Below are 14,632 nucleotides of genomic sequence, written 5' to 3'. Positions count from 1 at the left end.
TTTCCTTGAGGTAGGAAAGACATAAGGAAAAGGAGGATGAGGAATGACAACTTTTTCAAGATTTTGTCATTTGTCATCTTTGTTGAATGAATGAATGTGTAATTGATTGACATAACACAGCAGCTTTTCCCCTGCCATTTGTCTAAGTTCTAATGCTAGACCAGAGTCATCCCTGTCTCATCTTCTATTACAATGACTGAGGATTTCAACCATCATATAAGGTATGAAGAATTAGTGCCCTCAGGCACGATGGACTTACCTGAAAAGGATACTTATAGTGGCAAGGGATGCTAATGTCACTTTTTACAATCTCGACACATTTGATTCTGGAGAGTTCAATAGAGCCCTTCAAGGTGCGCTTTTTCTGTGGGAGGGAAAAGTACATCCAGTTTAAAAAGAGAGGAGACAATATTTTTATCCAGGTTACTTCCTGAAATCCATTACTAGGTAAGACCTATTAGTTTTGTAAATCAACCCTCCAAATATCCAGAAGCTACTTCGTGGCCCTCATTGTCTGAGAAGGACACTGAGCAGAGTCCTAGGAGAACATGCTCTTTGAATCGTCTTCTTGATGAGGTGACTGATTTCCACTCATTGAGCATGGTGTCTTATATTTCTGTGAGCTTGTGACAAACAGCAGCATTTGCAGAACTTGAACCTGGGATGGGTAGTGCAGTCTACAGGAAACCAGCCACGCATGTGCCAGTTTTCTCTGCTTGGTGTCTATCCATAGCCTTATTAACTCAGTAATTAGCTCAGGCCTGCTCCGGATGGTGATGTATACCTTTAGTGGTGTTTTTCTGTTCTACGTCTGCTTCTCTGAGTCTCTTAGTTGTCCACAGTCCCACAATGACAGCCCTGCAGCACATTCCTGAATCTGCTCTATAACTATCTCTTCACCACACCCCCAGAAAATCTTACCAGCCCATGTCTCTTCCATTTAGAAGCTTGTTAGATATTTTTCCTTGAAAACTAATTCACACAATGGTCTTCATGATTTATAATGATGTTACGTGTTACCCATTTGTGAGAGTCCTTGTCCTTAGAGAGTGGATCCCAGGGGATGTTACCCAATAGGACTGATTCTATTAATGGACTATTGGGCTCATGGAAGACCAGTTAGGGAAAAGCTTTTTGAGATCAGAAACCTTTCACAGGAGCCTAGAATTAGGCTTCTGTTGAGATTAGAGTTTACTTCATCTGTGGAACCAGTTGACAAACACTTCATTACACCTCATCTCTTACAAAGAGACAACTAATGGTGGTGAACTAGATAAAAGATTGGAAAGGACTAGGTTCAAATTTGAGCTCTGATTCTAACTAGCTTCATGATCTTGGACAATTTATCCAACCTCCCTCAACTTCAATTTCCCCATCGGATAAGTGAGAATAATAACACCTACCTTTTAAGGGTTGATTGGGGTTGGGGGAGTGTAATTATGTTGTTTATAATAGATGCCCTCAATAAAGGATACCCTCTCAATGAAAGACATTCAGGAAGTCCTCTGACAAGAGAGTTGTGATATATGAGTGCACTTGGTTGGTATTCAGGGAGCCATGGCATCATCAAATTGGCCAGAAGTGAGATCAGTCTTTACTTCCCATTTTTGATACCCAGATTGGTTGCTGGCCTGTGCTTTATTTAGTAGCTAAGGCATAGAACTAATGTAAAAAAAAAAAAAAAAGTCAAAATGTGCGAAGTACCTCCTATCAAATACAGGGAAGCTTTCTGGTATTTCTTTTTAAATTTTCTTTCTAAAATCTACTTTACTTATTTTTGAAAGTACAAAAACCTATCCATGGTCATTTCAAGAAATAAAATGACATGGAGGTCTATGAAGAAACTATTTATAGTGTCTTATTATCCTACCCTCTCCACAATCCTGAAGCAGTCAAGGTTAGCCATTTGGAATGCATTTGTCTTTCCCACACACATTTATAGGATATATACAAACAAAAATGAGCATCTGCTCCACGCAGTGGTCTACAGCCACGTTGTAATCTAGCATTGTATGAAGAGGTCAGTCTTCCTTTAAAAGCCTCTGTAAACATGTGCCTTTTGGACTCAGACTATCTTTTCACTTAGGGTCTTCCACAGCTAGAAATATATGCCCTGATCGTACCCATAATCACAGTCTTTGGAATGTGTTTAAAAAAACACACAAAAAACCCCCAGAAGAGTACAAGGGAACAGTCTTCAACAGCCATTTTTTGCTACTGGTAAACAGTGCGTCTAAGCTTTGAGGTTATCTTGTATTTTTGTGTTTTTTTGTGTGTGTTTGTTTTTTTACCTCTGTTGGGTTATTTCCTTAGCAGTTCACACAGTGATATGCAACAAAGGGCTCATGGCAGTAATATGACGGCTCCATTTGCAGACATTTTTGTCCTTGGAACTCACTTAGACCTGGGTTCCCTGAGAATAGAAGCCAGTCTCCATCAGATTTAAGGCTAATGCATTTAGCCATTCAGGAAATATTTTTTTAAATATATTTCTTTATTGATTTCAGAGAGGAAGGAAGAGGGAGTGAGAGATAGAAACATCAATGATGAGAGAGAATTATTTGATCGGCTGCCTCCTGCATGCCCCTTACTGGGGATCGTGCTTGCAACCCGGGCATGTGCCCTTGGCCGGAATCGAACCTGGGACCCTTCAGTCTACAGGCCGATGCTCTATCCACTGAGCCAAACCAGCTAGGGCACAGGAAATATTTATTGCAGGCCAGCAATGAGCTGGGCACTGTTCTGAAGGCTGTAATAGAGAGATGAACACAGTAGACTTTCTCATGGTGCTCACAATCTAGTTGGGAAGGCAGTCAATACCAACAAGTGCTATAAAGACAATAGAGCAGATTGATGTGATCACCATGTGGTTAGAGCAGGCCTCTCTAGAAGGAGGACATTTGAGAAAAGATCAGAGAGCTGAGAAAGGAGTCAGATATGAGAAGGTCTGGGGAGTGAGCATCCTAGGGAGAGTGAAAGGCAAGAGCATAAAGCCCTGGGGTGGAAAAGTTCTGGATAAGTGTTGGTTGTCAGTAGCCTGAGATCATCATAACTAGGGTATGAAGTGGAAGGAAATGGTAACTGGAGTCATGAATAGGGATAAAAATTATACATGAAATTCTAAAGCCCCACTGTTTGACAGGAACTTAATGTGAGCCAAATATGTATTTAAAATTTCTAGTAACCACACTAAAAAAGGCAAACAAACGAACAACAACAACACCAAGTACAATTAATTTTAAGAATATATTTTGTTTAACCCATATACTTAAAATATTATCACTTCCATATGTAACCACCACAAAAAAATTAATGAGATATATCACTTTTTTATACTGAGTCTTTGAAATCACATATTTTATAACACATCTCAACTTGGACCTGCCACATTTCAAGTGCTCAGTAGTCACAGATGGCTGGTGGTTACTTTACTGGACAGTGTGGCTTCAGGATTTCCAAGAAAGACTTCTCCTCTGAACTCAGATGATCACCTTTGATTTCTTAATGCTCATTGATTTCAAACATGGATTTTAAGAGACATTTGTGCCTTTACCATCTGTCTGGTGAGCCTGCTATCAGGTTTGCTCTTCTGTTGGATGGATTGATGTTCCACTGTCAAAACTCACTCTGATTCCCAGATGAGAGCTTGGGTTCCCCCCTCACAAGCCATCCTTCTTGGCCAATCTCTCCAAAGGCCCCCGGGCCATTCTTCTTGGATCTTACAAGACCTGATTCGCGGTAAACAACAGGTCAGCTGTACCTTTCCCCAGCCGGTCAGCGAGCTAAACATAGTTCCTTCTCTGGGAAATGGTGATTGCCTGTAATCATCCCAAACAACGGTGCTATTTCTGAAAAATACCAGGGTAAAACCTTCCAAGGAAACCACACAAAAGCCACCAGAAAGAGAGACACCAAGTAAAACATGACTTTGTTCTTCCTTGTTATTCTGTCTGCATTGCTCAGGGTAAAAGGCACAGAATTTCACTTGGCCTTGTCTCCCTGCTTGGCCATGTTCAAAGCTGTCCTCACATTCCAAAGCTTCATCCGGGACATCTGACATGTGTCCAACACAATCCAACAGGAAGCTGATGCCCATATACAAATGCAAAGACAAGCTTGTGCGAGTGGCTTTGATGTCTCCTTTATCTTTATGTTAATTTCTGTGTAAAACAGATTTTCGGATTGTGACTTTCAAAGAGAGAGGCGGGGGGGGGGGAGAACAAAATAAAAAAAAGATAATGTTTTTTAGCATTTCCTATACTTCAGGCATTTGATGCGCCATCTTATTTAATCATGATCCCCATTTTACAGTCAAGGAAGTTGAGGTGTTGGGGTTGGGGAATAAAACCCCAACACTGAACAGTCAATGGCATGACTGATTTCTCCAAGCTCTGAGCCAATAGATATTTGTTTCTGCACATTTGGTCATGCAATGCTTCTGTGGATTTCAAAGGGGAGTGTTTTCCCTGGCTCCTCAGCATAATAGCTCCTCTTTGCTCCATAACATTTGCTCCTTGGCTGCTCAGTTAGTCCAGTAGATACATTAGTGAGAAGTTATATGTCTGGTACCCATGCAAGAGGACATCTCTACGCTTCTTAAAAACAGCAGAATTGGAGCTTTCTGCTCTGGTGAGGCAGAATGGGCCAGAAACAGAACTCTCATGTCAGGAAGACCCACATCTGCCTGACCAGCTGTGCAACCTGAGACAAGTATCTTAACTTCTCAGTGGTTTTGTGTTTGTTCGTTTTTTAAGTGGGAATAATAACGATCCTTGAATCATGGGTTTATTTAGAGGACTTAAAAGAATGACATAAACTTACCAGCGAAATAAAATCATTCAAATGATATACTGATCATTCAAGTGTTACTTTCCTTGCCTTCTCTAAATGCTGCCCATAAGACAAGACTGTTCTCTCGTCTTTAGGTGCCCACATTTTCTTTGGAGATTTTTTTTTTCTGGTCAAATATGTAACCAAGAAGCACCATTTGGGAAGATAGCATTAATTTTTAACTGGAGTCATTTTTTTACTTTGTCAATTATTTGTAAAAATAGAGCAAAACAATGAAAGGGACCTGCTTCCTGGTCTTCCCAACTTTGTCACAATGTGAGGACTTGGGCTTGCTATTTCCTCTCAACTCTCTGGTCCAAACCTTCCTCAAATAGTAATTCACCAGAGGCTTACCTCACTCATACCTTAATGCTGCACTTGTTTTGGAGGAGTTTGGATTAGGACAGGTATTAGAGGACTTAAGCCAAGAGGAAACTTGGATAATGGAATTCCAGGCATCAGCTGAGAATATTTCTCAAAGGGAAGTGATGCATTTAAGACTTTCCTGGATTACACTGTAAATGTAGCCACATGCTGCCTTTATAAGTTTCTTTAAGATTAGGAAATCTTTCTGGTGATTTTTAAAATCCTCACCCAAGGATATGTTTATTGATTTTAGAGAGAGAAGAAAGGAGAGAGTGAGGGAGAGAGAGAAACATTGATGTGAGAGAGACACATTGATTGGTTGCCTCCCGTATGTGTTTGGAAATCGAACCCTCAACCTTTTGGTGTACAGGATGATGCTCCAACCAACTAAGCTACCCAGCCGGGCTCTGATGATGATTTTAACAAGACATGTCAACTATTTTGCTCATAGCCTATTCTGGGATGTAGCATAGCCATTGTACCAATCTGAAATCCCACAATGACACAATTGAAATAAACACTGATGTTGTGTGAGATGAAACCTAAGTGATTGACGTGGGGGTTGTTTGCTATGCTTCTAGCCGAATGCACAATATCAGTTCTAAAATTAGTTTTAGGGGTCTTCCCAGATTCTAGTTTCATCCCTTCTGCAAAAATATGCTAGAGGCAATTCACATATTCCCTCCCAGTCTCCCAACTCACTCAGCTTTCTGTCTTTTATGACAAAGGGAACGCTTGTACTGCAGGGGAGAAAAGCAGAGGTTCAGAAGGGAGAAATGCCAGGGTTTGAATCGCTATGACAGGTGACATGTAGCAAGTTGTCTCAGTTCTCTGAGCTTAGTTTTCTTAGCTCTTCTTATTTCTTTTAGTTTTTCAGGAGTAGGGGATGCTGACGGCTGCAGCTTGGTGTTATTACGATCTGCACTCAGAGAAGGCCCCTAACTCACTGCTCGATACCCAGTAAAGATGTGATTATTGCTGTCTCTGTAGAAAAAGTAGCATCCTCTAAAACACAAGTGCAATTTGTAATTAGCTGTTGCTGGTTCCTTTCCTCCCCACCCAACTTCACCTGAACCTAAAATTTAAAGTTCTGGAAAAATCTGGATTCAAGGTAGCTGGTTCTGAGGCTCCTGGGCTGACTTAAAGCCTGGAGACTATGATCCATCCCACACCTGCCTTTTCTTTCATCTTTTCCACAAGACCTTTTAGTCATAGAAACTAAAGAAATACCTGGAACAACTTAAATATCCATCAAAGACAAATGGTTAAATTAGTTATGATCCATCCATCCATTCTGCGTCTGCTCTGTAGCCATAGCATTGGTGTATATGGAGGGACAAAAATATTTATATTACATGTAAAAAGCAGGTTTAGGGCAAAAGATGAAGTATCATCTCACTTTTGGGAAAAATAATCAAATCTATAGGATGACACAGAAAAATGTATACACACTTAACAGCTGATAGCTCAATTGATGTTTCTTTCTTTTCAGATTTAACCCATTGGAATTCATAACTATTCAAAGTGAGCATTCATTTTGGGATACCCTATAGATCAGTTTATGCAAAACTCAAAGAAATAATATAAGAAGGAACACTGTTAACAGTGGCTCTCCCTTCTGGGTGGGGTTTGGCAGACTTTTGCAATGTAAGTGATATCTATAATAATAAAAGCATAATATGCTAATTAGACTGGACAGCTGAACGACCTTCCGGATGTCATTCCGGACGTACTTCTGGATGAAGCCAAGGTGGCGGGGGCCAAGGCAGAGGTGGTTAGGGGCGATCAGGCAGGCAGGCAAGCAATAAGGGGTGATCAGGCAGGCAGGCAGAGTGGTTAGGGGTGATGAGGCAGGCAGGCAGGCAAGTGGTTAGGAGCCAGTGGTCCTGGATTGTGAGAGGGATGTCCCGGATTGTGAGAGGGTGCAAGCTGGGCTGAGAGACCCCCTCCCCCACATGAATTTCGTGCACCAGGCCTCTAGTACTTCTATAATATCTGAAGTTTTTTTTTTTTTACAGTGAGCATGTAAGTTTACTAAGCAGAAAAATTAAATTAATATTTTAAAGCAGTCAGAAAATTTCAAAACACCATATTGTAATACGGGCTTGTCAGATGACGAGGGGAGAAGGGTCAGGGCTGTGCATCAAATGCTGGGTGAGCAAAGTGACACAGCTCTGTCTTATAACCTCATGACCTCATTAACAGTAAACAGCAGCCAGGCAGCACCTGTCACCTGCTCTTCTGTATCCATGGAGGTTCAAGTTCATGATGGGCCCTCTCATGTTCTTCTTGAGTGATAGCTATTTTCTTCACAGATTCAAAAGAAGCAACTCTGTGTGCTTTTATGTGGGTATATTTATCTTAGAAGCGAAGCAATAATTCAGGAATAAGTTCCAACCCTCATTCATATTTTATAAAGATATTAGTGATCCTAGCCTTTAAAAAGTGTGTTTGTTTATTTTATTTTATTTTTTTAAATATATTTGATTTTTTACAGAGAGGAAGAGAGAGATAGAGAATTAGAAACATGATGAGAGAGAAACCAATCAGCTGCCTCTTGCACACCCCCTGGGGATGTGCCCACAACCAAGGTACATGCCCTTGTCCGGAATCGAACCTGGGACCCTTGAGTCCGCAGGCCGACGCTCTTCCACTGAGCCAAACCAGTTTTGGCAAAGTGTGTTTGTTTAAATGTGCTTACAAATTGGGCAAAGAGAAAAGGGCTTCTGCAGAAACTAAGAAATATGTGCCATGTGCCATACAAAGGAGATCATCGAGGTGTCCTGCACCTTTTGTATCTCATTGTCTCTGGTCTGTGAACGCTCTTTCAAAGCCCTCCCTTCTTTCCAGAATAGTGATATGAGATTTTTAATTAGTTTGAAAGAGTATATTTTTTACATGTACTGTTGAAGCACTGGAGAGCTGGTAGCCAAAGAATGAAAAATTAATAACAACTTCATTGCATTTCAGGAAATAACTCCTTGCACAGAAGTGATGTTCAATTAATATTTGTCAATTGGTTGAGTGAGGGAGCAGCAGATAAGACCAAGTGTGCAGCAGAAGTGTTCTTTGTAGGGCTAAGATAACACTCTTAATATAAATGGAAAGATATCCATGTTTAGATAATCTCCATGTCTATTTGTGAATTCATGGTATCATTAGAGAGAGCTATAATCACACAGTTTTCACTTTTTTGAGCTTGAAGGGCCTTTAGAAATCAATATCTAACTTTCCCATCAGTATCTAACTTTTTATGTTAAATATTTAACCTCAAGGTGAAACAACTTTCTAAATTGGCTCTTATCTTTCCATTTCTACTATTCAATTTACACTCTGAGGAGACTGAGGACATAGACTTGGAAGGCAGCTTGGTGATTATTGCAGGTCAAGGGGCAACCCAGAGGGTAGGGTCCTGGCGTTCTCACTTCCAGCAGAGCCTCTCCACTTTTACCTGTTTCATATGTGGGGGTGGGAGTGACATGTATAATTTTGTACTGAGAGAGGGTTCCATGCTATAGGGAGTTTGAAAACCACTCATCCAGTCCAATCCCTTGGTATTATGGACAAGACAATGAAATCCCAGGTAGAATAAGGAATTACCAAGGTCACCCAGGTTAGTTGGTGCCAGGTCTTCATCCTATTAAACCGCCAGGTTGTTGCTTCCTCATCTCCTTTCCCTTTTCTGGAATTGCAGCATTGCAGTGTGTCTGAGGCTTTCCGTCCTTTAGGCCCTTTCTAAAATTAGAGCTGACCTCTATGGAGCAGTCAAAGGTGGCTTATGTGTACTTCATTTGCTTCTTAATAAAGACACTTGATGATCTAACCCAAAGAGCTCCTTCCTGCAAACCTTTCAGATCCTCTAAGGTGATCAAATAGGTAGACGGATGTTTTGCAGAATAGGAGGCCTTTTGGCACCCCTTAAATCCTACTATATAGGTGGTGGTTTCATCTATACACATATACACTGACTTTAAATCAAATCATCTTACCCATGTATAAAATAGTATATATTTCCCTGCTAGCTTACCATAACATTAAAAACCTATAAAAACAGTTTTTTTTTTGGGAAAATGGCGACGGAATAGAGTCGGGTTTGGAGTCTGTTCCTGGGGCGGAGAGTCGGAGCAGCAGAGGCTCGCAGAGGGAGTGTATGTGGGCAAGCCAAGGGACAGCTAAACTCCAGGAGAAGGCGGGGGAGTGCTGGGCAGTGTTCCTCTGACCACGCAGCACCCACAGGGGCTGGGTCCCCTCCTGGAGCTGCGGGCTCGCCGGGCGCCTCGCCATCTTGCAAGGAAAGGAGGATTTTAGTGGAAACCTGACTTTCCGCGACAACTGCTAACACTGAACTGCTGGGAGCACCAGACCACCGGTCCCCTATCAGCGCAAACATTTGGATTCAAAGAAACTCTTCACTGCACCACGGAAAGGTCAGATTTTGTCTGAAATAAGCTGCGGTTTCTAATCCCCGCGGTGGGTGAGGGAAGCGCTGGGTGAGGGAAGCGCGGCAGCCGCAGGACCGGCAGGAGCCGGGAGGTCTGTGCCTAGAAAAATCAGCGGCAGTTGGAACTGCCGTGATCCGTGAATGAGGAGGGGGGTCTTCTGAGCTGCTAACAGAAGTGACCTCTTGAAAGCAACTCATTTTAATCTGACGAGGAGGGTCAGACTAAGAATTTTCAAAGGAGTGCAGGCTCCTTAGTCTGGGGCACAGACCCACGGTCCGCACACCTGGGCTCTTTCCGACTCTGATTGCTAAGCCCAATACCGAGGTAAACCCAGGTGGAAACCCTGAAAGACTGCAGGGGGAAGGTGTTTTTTCGGAACCTGGGGCCAGAGCTGCGTGTGACCATCAGAGAGGCAGCTCTGAGGCGCACATGTCCACAAACCGGTAGTGAGTGCCATAGAAGGGGAAAAAAAAAAAAAAAGAAAAAAGAGCTAGAGAGGCCCGGAAGTCAATTCAGAAACACTGCCACCCAGGGGCTGAAACGCTAATTGTCTCTGGTGTAATCAAAAATAAATACGAGAAATTAAGATAGGGCTGGCTTAAAAAGCAGGACTGGCTTCCAACACTGAGGAGCCCTGGAATGAAGCTGAACTGAAATACCGCCCAGACTGGGAAAAAGGCGTACCAAACAGAATAATAGAGGAAGTGAATGACAGCCGCTACTGCACATTTTAGTCTTCCTATTTTTTAATTTTCAATTCTTTTTTCAATTTTTTAAATTTTTTCTCATATTTTTTTATTTTCATTTTTTGCATCTTTTACTTAAGAAACTAATATTTTTTTCTTTTTCCTCACTTGATTTTCACCTTTTTAATTATTACATTTTTATTTTCAATCAGCACTATTATTACTATTATTTTACTTTTTTTTTTTTTTTTTTTTTTTTAATGTCATTTGATTTTCTCTTTCTTTTATTTTTGGATTAGTGTCCTACATTCGATTTGCATCTTTCCCTTACAATCGCTTTACCCTATCTCAAAGCTAACATTATGCCATCACTCTCCTAACCTTTCCCCTTTTGCTCCCAGTTTATCTTAACCCTTTCTGGCTTTAGATTTTCCCTACTTTTTCAGTTTACTCCCTGCTAAAACTTCACCCTACTTATATATCTAATTCCCAACCCCCTGCTCCAAATCCATACAAACCTCTCTCTACGCTACCTTTAAAAAATTATTTTTCTCTCGGGCCTTTTGTTGTTGTTTGCTTGAATGTTGATTAGATTGAATTTTTATGCTTTTTTATGAGATTGTTTAGATTATTCTTTTTGTTGGTTTGGTTGGTTCTTTTGTTTGCTTTGTTTTTGTTTGTTTTTTACTTTTGTTTTCCCTTGCCTCACTTGATATTAGCTGCTGTTGCAGTTTGTATTAATCTCCAGGCTCGTGTTGCTGGAATTTGCTGGGAATAGTGGTTGTTCTAGTGGAGTTTACTCCCCATATATATAGTTTGTTCCCCTTTTCTCTCTTAGTATCATTCTTGTCTCTCTTACTTTTTTTTCTTTTCTTTTTCTTTTCTGTTATTTCTTTTCTTTCTTTCTGCTCTTTTCCCAAGTTCAGATTCACACTCTTTGTTGTTGTTTTTTTCTTCGTTGTTGTTCTTTCTTTTTACTCTCCCTCTTCCACTCCTATTCCCTAATTTGTCTTTCTCTGGTGGTTACCTCTATTGGAGGTTATTAATATCGTGAATACAATTCTGTTCAGTGCCTTGTCTGTTGTGCCTGGTTGTGTTGTATTTTATACCTTTAAATCAACGCCAGAGAGAGAAATCTATATAACCAGACATCCGGAGAAGAGAGACCATGGGGAGACAAAGAAACAGCCCCCACAGGAAAGAGAAGCAGGCATCACCAGAAAAGGAAGTAAACGATTTAGAGGCAAACAACCTATCAGAGAAAGAATTCAGAGAAATGGTCATAAAGTGGCTGAAAAGGATGGAAGACAAATTCGACAATATGAGTAAGAACCAAGAAGAAATGAAGAAGAACCAAGAAGAAATGAAAAGTGACATCGCTGCTGTAAAGAACTCAATAGAAAGCATCAAGAGTAGACTAGATGAAGCAGAGGACCGCATAAGTGAGCTAGAAGACAAGATGGAAAAAAATACCCAATTACAACAGCTTCTAGAAACAAAAATTAGAAAGATTGAGGAGAGCGTAAGGGAACTTCGGGACAATACAAAACAAAACAACATCAGGATAATAGGGGTGCCAGAAGGAAAGGAAACTGAGCAAGGAATAGAAAACCTGTTTGAAGAAATAATAACAGAAAACTTCCCTGATATAGGGAAGAAAAAACCCACACAAATCCAAGAAGCTCACAGAGTTCCAAGCAAAATGAACCCCAAAAGACCGACGCCAAGGCACATTATAGTTAAGTTGGCAAACACCAACGACAAAGTAAGAATCTTACAAGCGGCCAGAGAGAGACAGACAGTTACATACAAAGGAACCCCCATCAGACTAGCAACTGATTTCTCAACAGAAACTCATCAGGCCAGAAGGGAATGGAATGAAATATACCAAGTCATGCAAAGGAAGGGTCTAAATCCAAGAATACTGTACCCAGCAAGGCTATCAATCAAAATTGAAGGTGAAATCAGGAGCTTCAGAGACAAAAAAGGACTAAGGGAGTTTATCACCACCAAACCAGCAATGAAAGAAATGCTAAAGGGTCTGCTGTAAAAAAAAGAAAGAAATAGGAAGCAAAGAAGGTACACAGGGGTATAGAATAAAAATGGCGTCAAATAAGTACCTATCAATAATAACTTTAAATGTAAATGGATTGAATGCCCCAATCAAAAGACACAGGGTAACAGACTGGATAAGAAAACAAAACCCAGATATCTGCTGTCTACAGGAAACCCACCTCAAAAAAAAGGATGCATACAGACTGAGAGTAAAGGGATGGAAAAAGGTTTTCCAGGCAAATGGAAATGAAAAAAAAGCTGGGGTTGCAATACTTATATCTGACAAATTAGATCTCAAAGTGAAGGACATAACAAGAGATAATGAAGCCCACTTCATAATACTAAAGGGAGAAATCCAACAAGAAGAAATAACTCTGGTAAACATATATGCACCCAATACAGGAGCACCAAGATACATTAAAAAACTCCTGGAAGATATCAAAGGAGAGATTGACAGTAATACAATCATAGTAGGAGACTTCAATACCCCACTATCACCATTGGACAAATCCTCTAAACAAAAAATCAGCAAAGAAACATCAATCCTAAATGACTCACTAGAACAGATGGAATTAATCGACATCTTCAGAACATTTCACCCCAAAGCCACAGAATATACATTCTTCTCAAGTGCACATGGGTCATTTTCAAAGATAGACCATATGTTAGGACATAGGCAAAGTCTCTCCAAATTCAAGAAGATAGAAATCATATCAAGTATCTTCTCAGATCACAGTGGCATAAAACTGGAAATCAACTACAATAAAAACAACCCAAAGAAATCAAACACTTGGAGACTAAACAGCATGTTATTAAACCATGACTGGGTTACCAAAGACATCAAGGAAGAAATAAAAAACATCATGGCAACAAACGACAATGAAAACACAACAATCCAAAATCTATGGGACACAATGAAAGCAGTCCTGAGAGGGAAGTTCATAGCTCTACAAGCCTACTTCAAAAAACAAGAAACAATGGTAATAAATTACCTAACCCAACAACTCAAAGAGTTAGAGAGAGAGCAACAAGATAAGCCCAGTGTAAGCAGAAGGAAAGAAATAATAAAGATCAGAGCGGAGATAAACGACATAGAGACCAAAGAAACAATACAAAAGATCAACAAAACCAAGAGCTGGTTCTTTGAAAGGATAAACAAGATTGATGGACCTCTAGCCAGGCTCACCAAGAAGCAAAGAGAGAGGACCCAAATAAACAAAATCAGAAATGAAAGAGGTGAAATAACAACAGACCCCGACGAAATACAAAGGATTGTTACAAAATACTACGAACAACTCTATTCCAACAAACTGGACAACCTAGAGGAAATCGACATATTCCTAGAAAAATACAACCTTCCAAAACTCAATCAGGAAGATTCTAAACAGCTCAACATGCCAGTAACTATGGAAGAAATTGAAGCAGTCATCAAAAAGCTTCCGGCAAACAAAAGCCCGGGGCCAGATGGCTTCACAGGAGAGTTTTATCAAACTTTCAAGGAAGAACTAAAACCTATCCTCCTCAGACTATTCCAAAAAATTCAAGAGGAAGGAACACTTCCAGGCTCCTTCTATGAAGCCAGCATCACCCTAATACCAAAACCAGATAAAGACAACTCAATGAAAGAGAATTACAGGCCAATATCCCTCATGAACATTGATGCCAAAATCCTCAACAAAATTCTAGCAAATCGGCTCCAGCAGTACATCAGAAAGATCATACACCATGACCAAGTAGGATTTATTCCAGGAATGCAAGGATGGTACAATATCCGCAAATCAATAAACGTGATACATCACATAAACAAATTGAGAGATAAAAATCACATAGTCATATCAATAGATGCAGAAAAAGCATTTGACAAAATCCAACACCCTTTCTTGATAAAAACTCTCAACAAGGTGGGAATAGAAGGCTCATACCTCAACATAATAAAAGCTATTTATGATAAACCCACAGCAAACATCATACTCAATGGGCAAAAACTAAAACCATTTCCCCTAAGAACAGGAACAAGACAGGGATGCCCACTCTCACCACTCCTGTTTGACATAGTACTGGAAGTATTAGCTATCGCAATTAGGCAAGAAGAAGAAATAAGAGGCATCCAAATTGGAAAAGAAGAAGTGAAGCTGTCCTTATTCGCAGATGACATGATATTGTACATAAAAAACCCAAAAGATTCCATCAAAAAACTAATAGACTTAATAAATGAATTCGGCAATGTAGCGGGATACAAAATTAACGCCAAGA

The 14,632-nt window shown here is 40.4% G+C and overlaps 1 protein-coding gene across 1 annotated transcript in view; it reads right to left on the bottom strand.

The window, feature by feature from the left end:
• ITK (IL2 inducible T cell kinase) overlaps window positions 1-14,632 on the bottom strand; it is a 52,851-nt gene that overhangs the window by 28,377 nt on the left and 9,842 nt on the right. The window contains exon 2 of the mRNA XM_008147684.3: window positions 260-364. Coding sequence (XP_008145906.2) covers window positions 260-364 — 105 coding nt within the window. The remainder of the gene's footprint in view (window positions 1-259; window positions 365-14,632) is intronic.

Source organism: Eptesicus fuscus, chromosome 6, assembly GCF_027574615.1.
Source record: "Eptesicus fuscus isolate TK198812 chromosome 6, DD_ASM_mEF_20220401, whole genome shotgun sequence".
NCBI lineage: Eukaryota > Metazoa > Chordata > Mammalia > Chiroptera > Vespertilionidae > Eptesicus > Eptesicus fuscus.
Note: the sequence above shows the minus strand (reverse complement) of the source record. Positions and strands in the feature narration are given on the sequence as shown.